We start from the raw sequence: 16467 nt of genomic DNA, 5'->3' as shown, positions 1-16467 counted from the left end.
CGGCTCGCTGCCAAGGATCCGAACAAACAGCGGACTCGAAGCCAAGGACCCGACTTCGAATGCGGAAATGCGCATGCCTGCGTGTCCTTGCCCTTGGTCCTTGGTGTTGGGTCCTAGCCGGGCGGGTGCAGTTGTAATTCTCGTAGTGCCCCTGAAAACGCTGCTTAACCTTCGTGCAGCCGCTTCGTGGCATGTGCAACGTTGCAGCTCTCAACCATGCGCCTTGCACCTATTCTCTTTTTGCAGGCGTCCTCCCAAAACGGAGAGAATAAGTTTCAACAAAGAGAGACAGAAAGAGAGACGCAGAGAAGGACAAGCGAAGGATATGCATGGCTTGGAGTGGGTTAAGGTGGGTGGGATATGTGGGGTGTGTCCCCTACCAGGATCAAGGGTGGCGTCTGGATGCCCCTGCCACGTGCCGCTAGTTGCAAATTTCACGGCGCTGTCATTGACCATGATATTTGGCCGGAGACGCGCCCCAAATGCAGGCGGGGCATGGCCATATATCTGCCCCATGGATTCTGTCAATGCCAGTGACTCAAAAAGAGATAGCCTTGCTGGTTGTGGAGAGGTCCTCGAAGGAAATACGATTCTCTAGGAAATGAACTAAGGGAGCTCCTAGAAGATATCCTTGTTATAATTCTTAAAAAATAAATAAAAACGCAAATAATAAAATCAAGGTTACAGGGCTCTATTCCATTTTCCATTAAAACTTCCCCCCACTGGGAACTGAAGGATATAGACAAAGGAAGCCAACTCCATTACAGTGCAACCCTCGAAGTTGGCTAAAATCCAAGCTCAAGGCGTTTCCACCTCCCCCCCTGTAACAGACTGACTGAAGGAAATGTGGTATCTTTGCCCCTGCCCTACCTTACCAAAAACAGAATGTAGCCCAGGCGAGTGTCTAGGAAACCCCCTTTTTTGTCCAAAGGACACAAACACTTGCCTTCCACACCCCCTGAAGTTTGCTTTCGTTTCGTTGCCGGAGGGGTTGCAACTCCAGACAGACAGAGTCAGAAACCGAGACTCTGGAAATCCACCCACTCGGCGACTTTTTGCAATTATTTTTAATTTCTGTGCTACGACAACTCCCGGAATGCCAAAAACTTTACAACCCCCAAAAAGAAGGACACAAAAGGGTCAAAGGGAGGGGGAATCTGCAGGACTTGAAGCTTGAAAGGACAGTGATCTCAAAAGGATTAATTTTAGTTTAAATATTAATTTTTACTATCTAGTAACTACGTATACTTAATATTTAGTGATACTTTTTTTTGTCCTTCTGGTAAATATTTCTGTTCTTTTAACACTAGTACCCACTGTAGCTCTATGCTACATGGCCATTGCACCCTCAAGCTGCATGTTCTGCTTTCTCGCTCAGCTTTCGTTCTGGCGCTTCCGAGCGCTCTCTCTCTCTCTTTTGGCGTACTCTCTTGTTCTCCCGTTGTACATTCCCATACCACGACCTACCTTACCCACACCCACAGTGGGCTGCGCTTTCTGCAACAGTGGTACTTCGCCTCTGCATGCACAACTCCCGCCCGGGCAGCGCTGTCAGCGTCGACGTTGGCGTCGGCTGCTCTGCTCGTTTTCATATTGAAAGTAGAATTTTTCACTTTTGCAAATTTTCAGGCTCCTGGCTCTGTCATTTTGTAGAACGACGTCATGTGGAACGCACCGCAGCGTTCTGTCTTCTGTCTCGCTCGAGCAGCTCTTCTTCTTCCTTTAGACTTGGCTCGGATGCGCAATCGTCTTACCAATCGGTTTAGCGGTTAACTTTCGTTTGCCAACTTGATTCGCGAATCTCGACTTTGCTCGATCGAAGTGCAATCTCTTGGATGCAGATACGAGAAGTATCTTTGGGATTAACAGATACTTTGTATGTAAATAGGGCCTGTGGGATCAGGGAGTGTTGTGTGAGCTTTAATAAAAATTCAAAAAAATATTAAAATTGGTGTTTTCTAAAAATCTCAAAATTAAATCAAAAACATTCTTGGATATTTGGAATAAAAATAAATAAGTGATGCTAATATTACTTAAAATAAATATTAAATCTCGGGATTTTAATAAAAAATAATAAATAAATCGAAATATTGTGAAATCCTTCCCTTAAAAGTGAAGTTAAAAATGTTTTTAAAACTATCATGTGAAAGTGAACAGTGAAAAGATAAAATTAATAAATTAAAATTAAATATTTTCAAAGTCTGAGAGATCTAATTGCCATTTATATATTATTTGAATATATGCTTTAAAAAACAATCAAATCGATTCGATTAAAAGTGACTTTATTGAAATTAAAACCAGACTTGAAAACTTATTTGTCCTTCTGCCTGATTAAGCTGCTTTTGGCCCCATGCCACGACTGTCTGACTCATTCCACACAACCCGAAACTTCGTCTGGAGTTGCAACCCTCATTAGAGGCGGACCACACCCCCACAAATCACCAACCAACCGCCCACCGCCCACCTCCCACTGACGGCCTGCAACTCCACAAAAATGCAGAGAAACGACCCCAACAACCCGAAAAGGGGAGATTTCTGTCACAACAGTGCGATAACAGTGCGCTGCTTGCTCACTGTAGACGCTCTGTTAGCGGCCATAATGGTGTGGGTGAACTTGAACACACACATACACATACTTGCTCTCTCTTCACATCCGCTCTGGCTCTCTTCCTATTTGTTTGGCGCTCTCGCTCGATTTATTCTATTTCAAGTTCTTATTTTGCAATACGTATACGTACCGTTCAGTGTTAAGGTCAATACATTTTTTTTTGTCCATGTATGCGTGCGGGTGGGTGTTTATATTTGTTTTTTTATTTTTTTGCTGATGACACAGTATGTGAGTTTGCATACAGAGCAAGAAAATAGGGCAATATATTTATTATCATTTTATTTTTCAATGATTAAGTGAATGTTATTTAACAGATTGTTTATTCTGAGAGGGGTTTTTAGATCAATGTTTTTTATGAATTAGTTATTAGTTATTTTTTAAGTGCACTTCCACATGGTTGCAAACTTGTGAGGTTGCATTTTGTTTGTTGATTAGTAAGCTATTGAGTGTTGCCATGCACACGCAACCCCACACATCCCCAGCATTGAATGTCATCGGCACTGTTTCGCAAATAGCGGTATATTTGGTGCATAGTGTTCGTGTAGAACTTTTTTTTTTTTGGAGGTCTCTGCCACTGACGTTTGCGGAAGCTTCCGCTATGCCGCCCGTCATATTGCCAATGCCACAGATTCGACGGGGAATGATGCATCATCTCATGGCGCTTCGGAAACTCGTGTGCTTCTCTTGACTTTTTGTCAAATGATGTCAAAGTCATAGGGGTTTTGATAGTTATAATAGTAAAAAGAGTGAAAGCTAATGCAAATAATGGGAGTAGTTTTGAATAAAGGTTGTTTTGGGGGCCAAGTTCAGACCTCGGACACTCCACTCCACTCCAAAAATATCCATTCCTGTCAGTCTGAACCTACCTCAACGAGCAACCCTGCCCTAACCCAGAGAACATCAACCCAACCCCACGGAAATCTCTTCACACGCACATTGCTCATACGCACCGTAACACGGAAGTCGAAACCCAAACTCCACAGGCCTTACAACCCCCGAAAAAAAAGCAACCACCCCTTAGAGAAAAAGAACTCCAAAACTTCCCCATCGTACTGCCCCAGTCCAGGATTTGTTAGGCCCCCCTTTCAAAGAAAAAAAAAAATATAAAAAAGGTGCGTCTTTTGCTTTTGGCTGGCTCATTCGCATTTATTTTTGTTTATTTATGTTTTGCTTGTTGTATTCTTCCCAACAGCTTCCTCGTACGCAGTCGCTCGCTCTCTTTCACCTCTCTCTTTCTCTGGCAGCGTCTCTCTCTCTGTTCTCGTTTTCACTTTCATTGTGCAGCTTTATGGCCAGAGAGCCGCGACTCGTTCACTTTTTTTTTTAACTTTTGTGCGATTCTCTCGCGTTCTGTTGCTTTCTGGTCGTGTTCTGGCTTTGGGAGCTTTTGCAGTTTCAGTCAGAGAAAGTACGGCCAACACAACGGTTTATATATCTTCCACCTGACGCGATTTCGATTCTAGCAAATAAACAAAACACCTCCAAAACACAACACACAACCTGAGCTCCGAAAGAGATAGGTGTCAGCCGAAGTGAACGAGACGGCATTAGAGAGTGGAATGAATGAATTTATAAAAAAATAAAAATAAAAATTATCAAAAAAAAAAAAAATAATTTAAAATTTAATAAATTTACGAAAAAAAAAAGTGAAAATGAATCGGAAAATGTGCAATAATTATGGGAGCACGTCAAGGTCCCTTATATAAGCGAGAGCCCATTGCCAAGGGCGCCAAGTGCTTGCCACATTGAGCCGTGACCGTGGCCGTAACCGTGTCCGTGTCCGTGTCCGTAACCGTATCCGAAGAATCGTCTCCGTCTCCGTCGTACCATCGTATCCGTATCGCGAGCGTGTCCTTGTCCTTGTGCAGGCCAGGCCGAACAGCTGCTTGGGTCCTCTTGTCCTCGCCTCGCCCACGTATCCATTCGACTTCGTCCTTGTTCTTGAACCGTCGCAGTATCCTCCAAAAGTATCTTCTACTCCGCCCGTGTAGGAGCCTCCAGCCTCCCCCCTAAGGACGCCCAGCTGTTGCTATCTAACACCCCGTTTAAGACCCTCAGCTGTTGGGCCATTTTCAATTAGAAACATGAAAATGTGTGGAAATTGCAGTCGCCGTTGAAACAGCTGTGAGATTCCAGCGAAGGCGAAGGCGAAGGAATTTTATTTGTCCCCATAGCCCCCCGTCGCAATGTGTTTCAATAAGCTGTTCCTAATAAACAAATTCGCCAAACTCTCGCCCGTCATAAAAGTCAAATGTCAGCACAGACAAGTGTAACAGCTACACCGTAAAAAATAAAAACTAAACCACAAAATCAAATTCAAATCAAAGTAAAAAGAAAAAGTGAAAAGCTCACACAACGCTCCTCCCAAAAAAAAAAATAAAAATAAAATCCAATTCAACTATATTTTTCTAGAGGTGTTTAAAAAAAAGAAAGAAAACCAATTCTCCGGAAGAAAATAAACAAAAACATTGAAAAAGAAAAAGAATTACTGCTCAGGTTATAAATAAAGTTTATAAAAAAGTTTATAAAAAATAAATATAAAAATAAAAACTAAACAAAAAGGCAACTTAAGCGTTGTGTTTCATGTGCAAAATATTAAGAAATATCTATATAAATAAAGGGATATATATTTTTGGAAGAAGATTACTAAAGCATCGTATTATTAATTCTTGTAACTAGTATAAGGAGTTGAACTAGTGTAAGCAGTGCATTAAATAACTATTTAAATATTAAAACCCTTAACGGTCATCAAGTATATATTCTTATACATATTATTCAACGATTTTAATCAATCCAAGCATCAATCAATCCAACAATCAATTCAAATAAAGTGAGTTTTTGGTAAATTTCAACCTAATCTGTATTCTGTAAATGTATCTGTATCTGTATTGTCTATTTTTTAGCTACTTCAAAGGAATACCTACAGAACATATACTCAGAAGCTGCGCTGTGGATCGGGCAAGGCATTAATTAGCAAACAGGAAACCATCAAGTATTACTAGACTACTTAACTCTCGTAACTCGTAACTCTCGGCCCAAATTCATCAAAAAAAAAAAAACAAAAAAAAATATCTCAACTCAGTCAACGGAAGAAGCCTCACAACAGATAGCTGATAGCAGAAAGGATATACATATATTTAAAGGATTATAAGATATAACGGTAACGATCAAGGAACTTTGGGATTTCAGGTAATAGGAACAACGCTAAGCTAAGAGTAAGGACTAAGGACAACAACAATTCTCTAGGATACACAATAGAAAGGGATAACTTTTTCATGCAACTTTCAAGGCTGACATTACAAATTTTTTGATAATCCAAAAGCAGAAGCAACAAACAAATTAAAAAGCAACAAACAAACAAACAAACAAAACAACAAACAAGCAGCTAAAACAAAAAACAAGCGTCAAGAAGAAGAGACTGATTTTAAATTAAAAGAGAAAGGATACAGCAAGGATAATACAGATACAGCATTGAGGCAAAAGTGATTAAGGATCAAATCCAAAAAAAAAAAAAAAAAACAAGAAACAAAAGACAAGAATTATTAAAAACCAACTTTCCATTAAAAACATATTAACATTATATCTAAGGCAGATCGATATTTTTTGATATATACACACCATGTTGAAGAAACTCAAGTGCATGGAGGCAGTCCAGGCAGCCGCCGCAGCAGCAGCCGCCACCACAGGATCGGGATCTGCGTCCGAAAATAGTCCTGGCAGTGGCTCCACCTCCAAGCTGATCAAATCGGAGCCCATTGACTTTGAGATGTTGCACTTGGAGGAGAACGAGCGGCAGAAGAGGGAGCGGGAGAGGGAGAGGGAAAGGGAGCCGAGTAGCAGTCACAGTCCTGCCCCGATCAGCCAGCAGAAGTACACCCATGTCCAGGTCCAGACAGTGCCACCGCGCCAGCCCACAGGACTCACCACGCCCGGTGGCACCCAGAAGGTGATCCTCACGCCCCGGGTGGAGTATGTGCAGCAGCGGGCCACCAGTTCCACGGGCAGCGGTGGTGGTGGTGGCGCCTCCCTGAAGCACATTTTCACCCAGCAGTCGCGCTCAGCTCCGCTGGAAACCGCCGCTCTTCTGACCACCAGCTCCGGCTCTCCGCAGATCATCATCACCCGCACTCTGCCCTCCAATCAGCACCTGTCGCGTCGCCACTCGGCGAGTCCTTCAGCCCTGCAGCACTTGCAACACCAACAGCAGCAGCAGCAGCAACAGCGCCAGCAATCGCCACCACCCCTGCACCACCAGCAGCAACAACAGCAGCAGCAGCAACATGTGCGGGTGATACGCGACGGGCGACTGTACGATGAAGCCACTGTGGTGGTGGCAGCTCGCAGGCACTCGGTGTCGCCACCACCGCTGCACCACCACTCGAGATCGGCGCCCGTTTCCCCGGTGATCGCCAGGAGAAGCGTCTATCCGGAGCAGCAGTATCAGCAGCGACAGACGCCGCCCTTGGCGCCTCCTCCGCCCCCACCTCCGCCGCCACCTCCGCCACCGCCCCCCCAGCAACAGCAGCAGCAACAACAGTACATCTCAAGCGGAGTGCCACCACCCACAGCAGCGGCTAGAAAGTTTGTGGTTAGCACCAGTACGCGGCATGTCAATGTGATTGCCTCGAACCACTTCCAACAGCAGCAGCAGCAGCAACACCAGCCCCACCAGCAACATGTGATTGCCAGCGTCAGCTCCAGCAGTGGAGTGGGTGGTGGTGGTGCCTCCAGCTCCGTCTCAGCCAGCTCTTCTTCTTCGCACATCTTTCGCACACCCGTCGTCTCCAGCAGCAGCAGCAGCAACACCGGCAACACCAGCAACATGCAACATCATCAGCAGCAACAGTCGAACCTTGGCAGTGCGGCAATGCGACCACCTCCTCCACCACCACCTCCCAAGGTCAAACACGCCTCCAGTTCCAGTAGCAGCAACAACAACAACAACAACAGTAGCAGTAATAACACCAACAACAACAACAACAACATCAGCAATGGCGAGGAGCCGTCTAGCTCGATTCCTGATCTAGGTAAGTCTTGCCACAGACTCGACTGTCTCTTGGCAGTTGGCAGTTGGCAGTTGGCAGTTGGAGTGTTGAAATAGCCACCAGTTGACCCTGAAGGCACTTGTCGAACGTTATATGGTTCGGATAAGTCGGTTGACAGGTTCCTATACGATATATATGCTATATAACCAGACACTAAGCAACATAATATTAAAATTATATTATAGAAACATATGTATTTTGAGCAATATTATAGGAATATTTTGTTTTCTTAAGAGTGAGAATGAGATAATCTTATATATTATAGATCCTATAGTATATCTTATCATTATGTATCATTATATATATTTTATGATCTAGTACAGTGTAGGAACTGGGCCAGGTAAACCTGGTATATGTAGGAAATCGCAATGGATTTAGTGACTTGCCAGGTGAGTCAGCGGCTAATAGAGCTGTTTGTACAGTTAGTTGTCGCACATGAGACATTCGAGTATATTTCATGGTATGAGTCGGAATAACGGTAATGCTGCAAAAGGTCAAATCGAATATGAGTAATTTTACTTTCTACAACATCTATAGCAAAAAAAATAGTAGTCTATAATGGCACGTTCTATGGGGTATGGGGTCAATGGGTTTTAAAGCGAGGGTTGGTGGTATTTCCACTCGAAATTTTACATTCAAGTCATATATAATATATCTTTATCTACGTGTGGAATTATAATTCGAGAGAAGAACACTTAACGAATCAAATAATTTCAATTCATCATTGGATTACCTCATAATTTTGGGATTGCTTTGACAAAGTGATATATATATATTATTATATATATATAGTATATAGTATGTCCAGTCCAATCAGCTGCTGCACCTTAAAAAAAAACACAAAAATTTATAAATTTAATTATCAATTTAAATTGAAATCGTTTTTGGGGTTTGGTTCTCTTATTCTCGGCACACTTTTTAGCATTGCCAAGGTTGCGTGTCATTATATGTGCTATATATTCAGATTCTCATATATATATATATATATATTTATATATATATTTGTGTTAATTTTCGTGTGTATACAACAATTGCTTCAGTGGCTCTGCTCTCTCTTACCTTGAACTTCAACTGGAATAAACTCGCCGCTCAGTCTGCTTTTCTGTTCGGCTCTGACGTTATGTCTGTCTTTCTGGATGTTGTATCTGAATTGGATTTAAATCCATCTATATGGGACAAGATGCGTATCATATAGTATAAGAAATACTATATATAAAATCTGCATTGTTTTGATTGCTTTTACTTTTTATTGCAATTTATGAGTAGGTTTCTAAAGACCTATTTTGAATTGGAGATTTTTCTCGACTGCTTCCGTTTAGTCTGGCACAGTTCTTTCAAAAGGTGTGTCTTTAAAAGTTAACTGAGATCATGGCTTATTTTGAGTTATAAGCATAATTTCTAAGAATGCTAATTAGTCAGTTAAATATAGACAATTCTATGATTGTCCACTAATTATTGTCTATTTCTAAAAAAAAGTCTCTGATTTTATTTCCATAAATTATTCACTTTCAGTTTCTGTTTTGTTTGGCTTCCTTCCCCTCCTAAAACCTTTAATTAATCAAACTTTTGTTTATTTTTCCACATAATCGGTCGATTATGTGACCAAAAATGTTTATTTTTTTTTTAAAACACAGGTTAAATCATATGTTTGGATTTCCAGCTAAGTGGGTAACCTGTTCCACGAATCTGACAGAGATACGGATGAAAGTGACAGTTGAGAATGATTTTTGGGACTGAGAACTGACGGTATTCTAATGATTTCATTAGCTCGGCCTGTGGGTTTTTGTTTTTTATATATTTTTATTTATTTATTTTTGTATTTTTATGTTTTTTTTTTTCCATTCCACATGTCTCGAGATACGCTTAGTTATACAATATATACGAGCGCGTATATGCATATATGGGGAATCGGGGCGAACTGATTTCTTGGGCAATGGCTTGGATCGACTTGGCTTGTTGTTCTTGCCGTTCTCCTTTGTTGCTTGGCTAATAAATAAACGAGTCTGCGAGCTGGGCAAATAAAAGTCAAGGCCAACCGGGCCGCCTCGATAGATTTATGTGCCTTTTCCTCACTCTCCACTCCCCACAGTGATTGGGGCTGTGAAAGTGATTGGGAATCCTTCGGATTGCTACCTGTTTTTAAAATTCTACAATTTATTGTCGCATATGCCCGATTTGGTAGGGCATCCTCTCAGTTTTCAATGTCAATGCCAAAGCTTAAGCTCCACATATCAGCACATTGGGTCAACACGGAGTGTGCTAGTGTGTCCCTAGACCACTCATGTGCGTCTCTATTCCCCTCGGAGTGTATTTTTATATTCCATTGTTATCATTTTGCGCCAGTGACAGGCTGAAGAGAAGAGCTCCGAGTGTCAATCAATGGCTCTACATCTCAGACTCATCCAAGCCATGAAATAAATACCAATATTCACAGATACACTTCATTTATTTTAGTTTTAATTTAAGCTTTAGTGCTCTTACCTAAAGCCAATTTTTTGCTCAACGTCTTAATTGCCCGGTTATAAGTTTCAGCAATTTACAGATCATCTCCATTGGGGCTGAGATTACAAAACACTTGACTTTCGCTCGGGCTCAGGGCAAAAATAAATTGTTTATTTATTTGTTTTTCTCTCTATTTCAAGCTGTTCTTGGTAGCTGTGGGAAATAATTTGCATTCGGTCGAGTTAGCCAACTGTTGCGTAAACTGTTCTATTAACTAGTATCCCCCTAGTGTTATGCAAACGGTTATTCAAAGTGCCAACCTAACTGCTGCTGTTAACTACCAATATTGTTTTTTTTTTTTTTGGGAAACAGTTTAAAAGGTTTGTTAACAATCTTAATTAGACGCTTTCTGACTGATAATCTATTATGGCTCGTATCTCTTACCAGACTAACAAACACTCTAAAAACACTTTATTCCTATTACCACAAATTCAATTAACAAATAGAGCTGAAATTTCAGTTTATAATTTGATTAGCAGAGGAATTGATTGCCAAATATTGGGCCGAGCACATGCATCTGGCCTATTGCGTTCTGGCCAACTTGTGTGCACTATTTTTCCGGGCTGGCCCGGTCTGGCCCAGTCACAGTCGCCGCCGACGACCTTGCCAGTGAAATTGCGCTCTCCCGATTACATAATACCCCTATAAGCAATACTAAATGCAATCGCTTGCTGATATTTCGCCTCGAGACTCATACCGCACTCATATTATTCAATACCAATAGAATAAAAAGCAAACGCGTAATTTGTTAAGGTTCGCATGAACTATATATTGTATAAAAAATAAATTGATTATGGCCTATAAAAGCCGATCAACGATCGGGTAGATGTTTGGGGGATGGGTGGGTGGTAGGTCTGGGGGTTCTACGACCTTGGACGTTTGTATAACCCAATAATAAATACACGGTTCTGGTACTGCTGATTTCCCTTCAATAGGTTTTCAGTGCTTTCAGTTTGTTGTGCAAATGTTTCATAATCAAAGTGAGTGTTGATGGAAAAATTATAATGCATTTTTGTTTTTTGTGTTTTTTTTGCCAACAATGTTATGTCAAAAGATTAATAATAGGGCTATTACGGGAGGGAGATTTATTTCATAAAATAATTATTAATTATAATTAATTCATGCCAATCCCTTTCCCTTACCATGAATTCCTTAGTGAATAATGTTTTTGTATAATTATCCGACAATTGATTGATTTATAACTGTTGTACTAACTAAGCTAACTAACTAATCAATTGAAATCTAATTCGAAATCAACAAAACATTGACACAAAGTCACGTCAAGTCGCAGACTAGTTATAACCATTTTTCAGTTAGTTAACCGAACTGGCTACTACGGTTAACAAAAGTATCTAGCGGATAAAAATGCCACACGAAGCACAAAAACAACAGAACCTGTTCTAACAGAAAAAAAAAAAACAAAACAAAATAAAAAAAAAAATGCAAATAAAATAAAAATAATATTATACAATGTGCAATTGTATAAAAATGCGAATTACAAGTGGGCGAGTGCCATAAAAATGATAGAAAAAATAGAAAAAAAAATAGAAATAAAAACAAAAACCAAGCACAAGGTCATTCGTCGGCATTAGAAGCGGAAGAGAAATAGCAAACAAGCAATAGCAATAGAAACAAAGCAAAAACACAAAAAAATGTGACACACTAAAAGCGAGAACACAATAATTACAGATGTTGAAGGGGGGGTTGGGGTTGGGGGTTGGGGGTTATGAGAGAGAAATAAAGACAAGTGCTGGCGTAACGTAAATCTAGAACACTTCCTGAACGAGCCAGCCAGCCAGCCAGCGAGCGAGCGAGTGGGAGAGCGAAAACAATTAGCGAAAAGCTAACTGTAAATTTGATTACAGTTGCATCGGCATCGCAGGGGCAACGGGGCGTATGAGTGACGTACTTGAGCACCGCCCGCCCGTTCTGACTGTCTCCCTCTAGCGGGCGGCGGATGCCCTCGCCAACCGTTACATTTCGGATCGGGGCATTGAGGCTGAGTAACGGTATCGGACTAGGCCATGTTACAAGGTAGCTTTTGGTAATCCCAGCCGAAGTGTCCTCCCATCTCCATATGAGTTTCTACGATTCAAATAACGGTAATATTAGATATGACACTCTATCGATAGGATAACTATCGTATACTCTACTCTATCGTATGTTTATTATTTTTCGTTTTAAAGTCAAAAACACTCGAGTTTATTGTTTTTTTAATTACACTTTTTAATAATACACAAATATCACTCTATCTGTTTGGCCCTGCTCTTGAAGTCCGACTCTGACATTATTTTTATTCTGATATTTTTTTGCATTGACACGTGCCACATTTTTTTTTGTCGCGAAGGTTGCAGTGTCTGAGTCAGTTGGTGGAAAGCTTTGAATTTCTTGTGGCTGGCATCGAATTGAATCATCTGTTTGGATTAGACGTCGTGGGGCACGCAAATTCTTGGACTTCTAGCCAAGGCAGCATAACATTCAAGGTCATAATTTACAGAAAATTGGACTCAACTTCCACAATTTGCACACTATTTCTCCCAGAAGTCCATCTCTCAAGGATTATGGCAAGGAAATTTAATTATTCTGTGAAATCGTTGCAAACTTTTAATTCCCCCTGAGTCACAGCCAGACAAAGTGACTGGCCCTCCCCCAATGTTTATGCAAAAATCAACACCAGGCAGTCCAGAGTCCCCTCTTCGGAGCCCTCGGTGCCACCATGAAGTTGCCCTAAATTGCACATTTAGGTCATGAACCGGAAACGTCTTAATTACATGAAATAAGTGAAGCTCGAAGTCAATTTAAATGCACCACAAAAGCAAGAAAAAATCAAAAGTGAAAAAAAAATGTGGAAGGAAGAAAAAAAAGGCGCAGACTTCGCACACATCAAGTTTAAAACTTGAATCGAGAGTTAAATAATTAAGCTGGCCAGCAGAGCAGAACAACAATGGGTTCCAAATGAGGGAATTGTCAGACAAAGGGCTGGTCTGGTCTGGTCTGGCCTGGCCTGGCCTGGCCTGGACTCTTCAGAAATAAATAAAAATCAAATTGGAACGAAATCTGGGCAGACAACAGTCAGGAGTCAGGAATGAGGATTATCCAAGTATGTGATGGGGATAAAAGTCCTTTTCTAACTCTTTAGCCTTAAAGATCTTCAAGAATATCTTATGTAGAACTTTGTATAGTTATATTATATCTTAAATTATATATTATTTATTTTCGAATACCTACTGTATCCCTAAGAGCTCTTGAGGCATCTTAACAAGCAGAGTCTGAAATCAAAGACCTTGAACTTTGGTAACAACAACAGCATTCAGAACAGTTCAGAGCTTCGCAGAGATGAGCCTGGAAGAACCCGAAGCGACGAAGAACACACCACCAAGTATTAAATCAGGCAGACTCTGCTGCTGGGTCCAAAGTAGGGCAGACAGAAGAGAACAGAGGTAGTGCCATTGCCTGTCTGGTTATTAGCAGGATCGGTTTGAAGGAAAAAAAAAAAATAAAAACTGGTTGCTGTCGAGGAGGGACGGATCGCAAAAAGATGCCATCCCTTTGCCACATTCTGTCGCTTCTCCCAGGCAAGTGCCATTGACCTACAAGCAGAAGTCGTTGGCTTCTTGAAGAACGCCCGCCAGAAAGAGAGAGGGCTATGGCTGAAGAGAAAGAGACAGCAAAGGAAGTGCACTGCAGGAAAAATAATTATTTTTACTCAACTAACTATTAAGATTAAAAAAAAAGTAATGAACGATAGTTCTCTAAATTGTTCTTATTTCAAGTAATTGAACTGTAATTCTTCTGAATTGAAGAATTCTTCTGAAACTACAATTCTTTCGTTCACTGCAAGGGATCTGGGGGTTGGTAGGTGGGCTGGCCTTGATATTGTCAACGACATGACTTCACCCGAACAACAAAACAACAAAACAACAAGCAACACAACAACAAATTTAAAAATACAATATCATAAGAAAGAGATAGCCTAAAGGAAGAGACAGAGAGAGAGAGAGAGAGATGGGTGGTAGAGCGTCACGCTTGGGACATGGGGGCGCTATTTATACCTTTTTTTCCCCCTGTTGCGCCTCTTTTGTGATCTGCTTTTTGTTTATTTGCGCGCCTAAAAACGTTCACAGAGATTCTGGTAGACTGCTGCCCCGCCCTGAGCTCCTTCTCCCGCCTTCTCCCCAAACCCCTCCCAGCGATTCGGATCGCGGCTGTACTCCAATCTGCAATCTCTCTCTCTCTCTCACGACCATGGACCTCAAGTGCAGTGCCCTTGACTTAGGTCAATAACACACACGATCTCCTTGCTGGCGATCTCTTCTCCGGACTTTCGGCGTCGTTTTCAAGGGATTAGAAATGCTACAAAAATAAACATCTCTTTCTTATGAAAAACAGTGCAATTTAAATAATTATCCTTGTTTAGGTTTGTACTATAAAAGCCATTATCCTGGCAAACAGGACTTTATTAAACCAAACAAATACCTAAAGTAGCCGCACACGTCGCCACTTAAAATTCTATACACCGCCCGCTCATCCTTGGACATGCCATTGCCACTTGACAGTGACCTTACAACCGCCGAACGTGCCACCACCGCAGACCACTACCACCCACCCAGAGTCGACCACCCCCCAATCTGACTCCCCCTGGTTGCCCTTCATGGAGCTGCAAAACACTGCTGCTACTGCTGCTGCTGCATAACCTTTGCCTTGCATTTGGAGGCGATGCGCATGAACCTGACATTGAACGTGAATGCGATGGAAATGAAATTTTCTTACACACTTCCGCGAGGAAGAGAGGTCAGCCGACGACGACGAGGGGGGCAGGTCTATATAGGGAGGGGCCTCATGGGTGGGTGGGCAGTTAATGGGTTCTACTCTACTCCCCCACTCTGGGGAGTGGGGCTACCATTTTTGATGGCACTCGACATTGTTGCTTTCCAGAGCTTCTCATAGTTCTCAAACTGAGTTGGGCTATTACTGGGGTTAAAGTGTGCAGACCCGACGCTGTATCGGAGGTCAGGTCATGGCCAAAGCACTTGACATTTTTCCCCCGGGCAGGTTCATAAATATTCAAGTGCAAAATAGTTTTCCTAGGTTTTCCTCCACCATATATGGGTTAGTGTGTCATATACAAGGGATTGGTTAGTTCTTATAAACAACATGGGATTGGTACTACTGTCGGGGCTATCCAATGTCAATGACCTATAATGGGGTTCTCCACTAAACTATCATGTTAATGGATATGATTTCAGGGAATCGGGTAATGTTTGTTTAATAAATTGTAATAGAGTTTGTTAATATAATATTGGCTTTTATTGGAAGTCTAGAAGGAGTTCTATATAATCGATATAGAGCTCTTTAATAAATTACAAGATTTAAGAAGAGTTCTATGTGTAATATATAATGTTCTATAATAAACCCATTACCAAAAGGGTTTAAATAACTAATTCTTGAACTAAAATTGCATCATTAATCCAGCTATGTAATAGCAGACCTCCTGCCACTTCGCTTATCAAACTTTCCGAGAAATGACGAACTGGAAACTGGCGTGTAAAAAATGAAAAGCAAAATGCTCGCAACACAAAATTAAATTACGTTTTCTGCTCACACTCACGTAGCAGAAGTATCCTTGCACTTGCTCTCCTCCTCTTTCGAATCCTTTTTTGCTCTTCAACAGTTTGGAAGGCCTCTTGAAAAAAATTAATAACTAAAAACTAACTAAAAAATTTTATGTAATATTTCATTAATGAAACCTAAAGATATTGCATAAAGACCTCTGTTTAAAAACACCTTTTAGCCATTTAAGTTGGTAATTAAGTTTTGTTAATCATTCGCACTGTTGGCTTTTAAAGTTTTAACTTGCAAAGGTAGTTTCTAGATTAAAATAGGGAAATTTATATAAAATAGTACTTATTCCTAGTGTTGGATAGTATTTCTATAGTGTTGGAAAGAGCAGTTTGCAACATATTACGTATACGCCATGTTGTCTCTTATTTTTCGAATAATGTAATAATATTTCAATAATATTTCGCCGTGTATTGCTTTTGCTGCTGAAATTGACAAGTTCTTGTTCATGGTCAGGGTCGTGTTGTGGGATGCTTGTGAGTGTGTAGTGTGTTTGTATTTTGTATCTGTGTGTGTATGTGTGTGTGTGTGTGTTTGGACTGCAAGATGGCAATGAAATGTGCATGCGTTGACAACTACAATAACAGCAACAGCAAACAGCAAGCTGGGTGCGCGTGCTTGGGTCGGGGATTGTATAATGAACGCACAAGGACAAGGATAAGGACAAACGACAGGCTCGCCGTCGCTCTCTTT

General features: G+C 41.2%; 1 protein-coding gene across 2 annotated transcripts in view; it reads left to right on the top strand.

Moving 5' to 3' along the window:
• Positions 1–1638: 1638 nt before the first annotated feature.
• The window catches only part of LOC6507848 (ecdysone-induced protein 75B, isoforms C/D), a 91700-nt gene continuing 76871 nt past the window's right edge, over positions 1639–16467 (top strand). Inside the window, exons 1-3 of one of the 2 annotated variants that reach the window (XM_044715076.1) lie at positions 1639–1876; positions 5021–5438; positions 5512–7635. In XM_044715076.1, coding sequence (XP_044571011.1) covers positions 6228–7635 — 1408 coding nt within the window. In that variant the 5' untranslated portion in view covers positions 1639–1876; positions 5021–5438; positions 5512–6227. Of the gene's footprint in view, positions 1877–3463; positions 5450–5511; positions 7636–16467 lie in introns of those variants that run through there. The other variant, XM_014910004.3, reaches the window with a different exon arrangement.

The sequence above is a fragment of the Drosophila ananassae genome, chromosome 2R, assembly GCF_017639315.1.
Source record: "Drosophila ananassae strain 14024-0371.13 chromosome 2R, ASM1763931v2, whole genome shotgun sequence".
NCBI lineage: Eukaryota > Metazoa > Arthropoda > Insecta > Diptera > Drosophilidae > Drosophila > Drosophila ananassae.
Note: the sequence above shows the minus strand (reverse complement) of the source record. Positions and strands in the feature narration are given on the sequence as shown.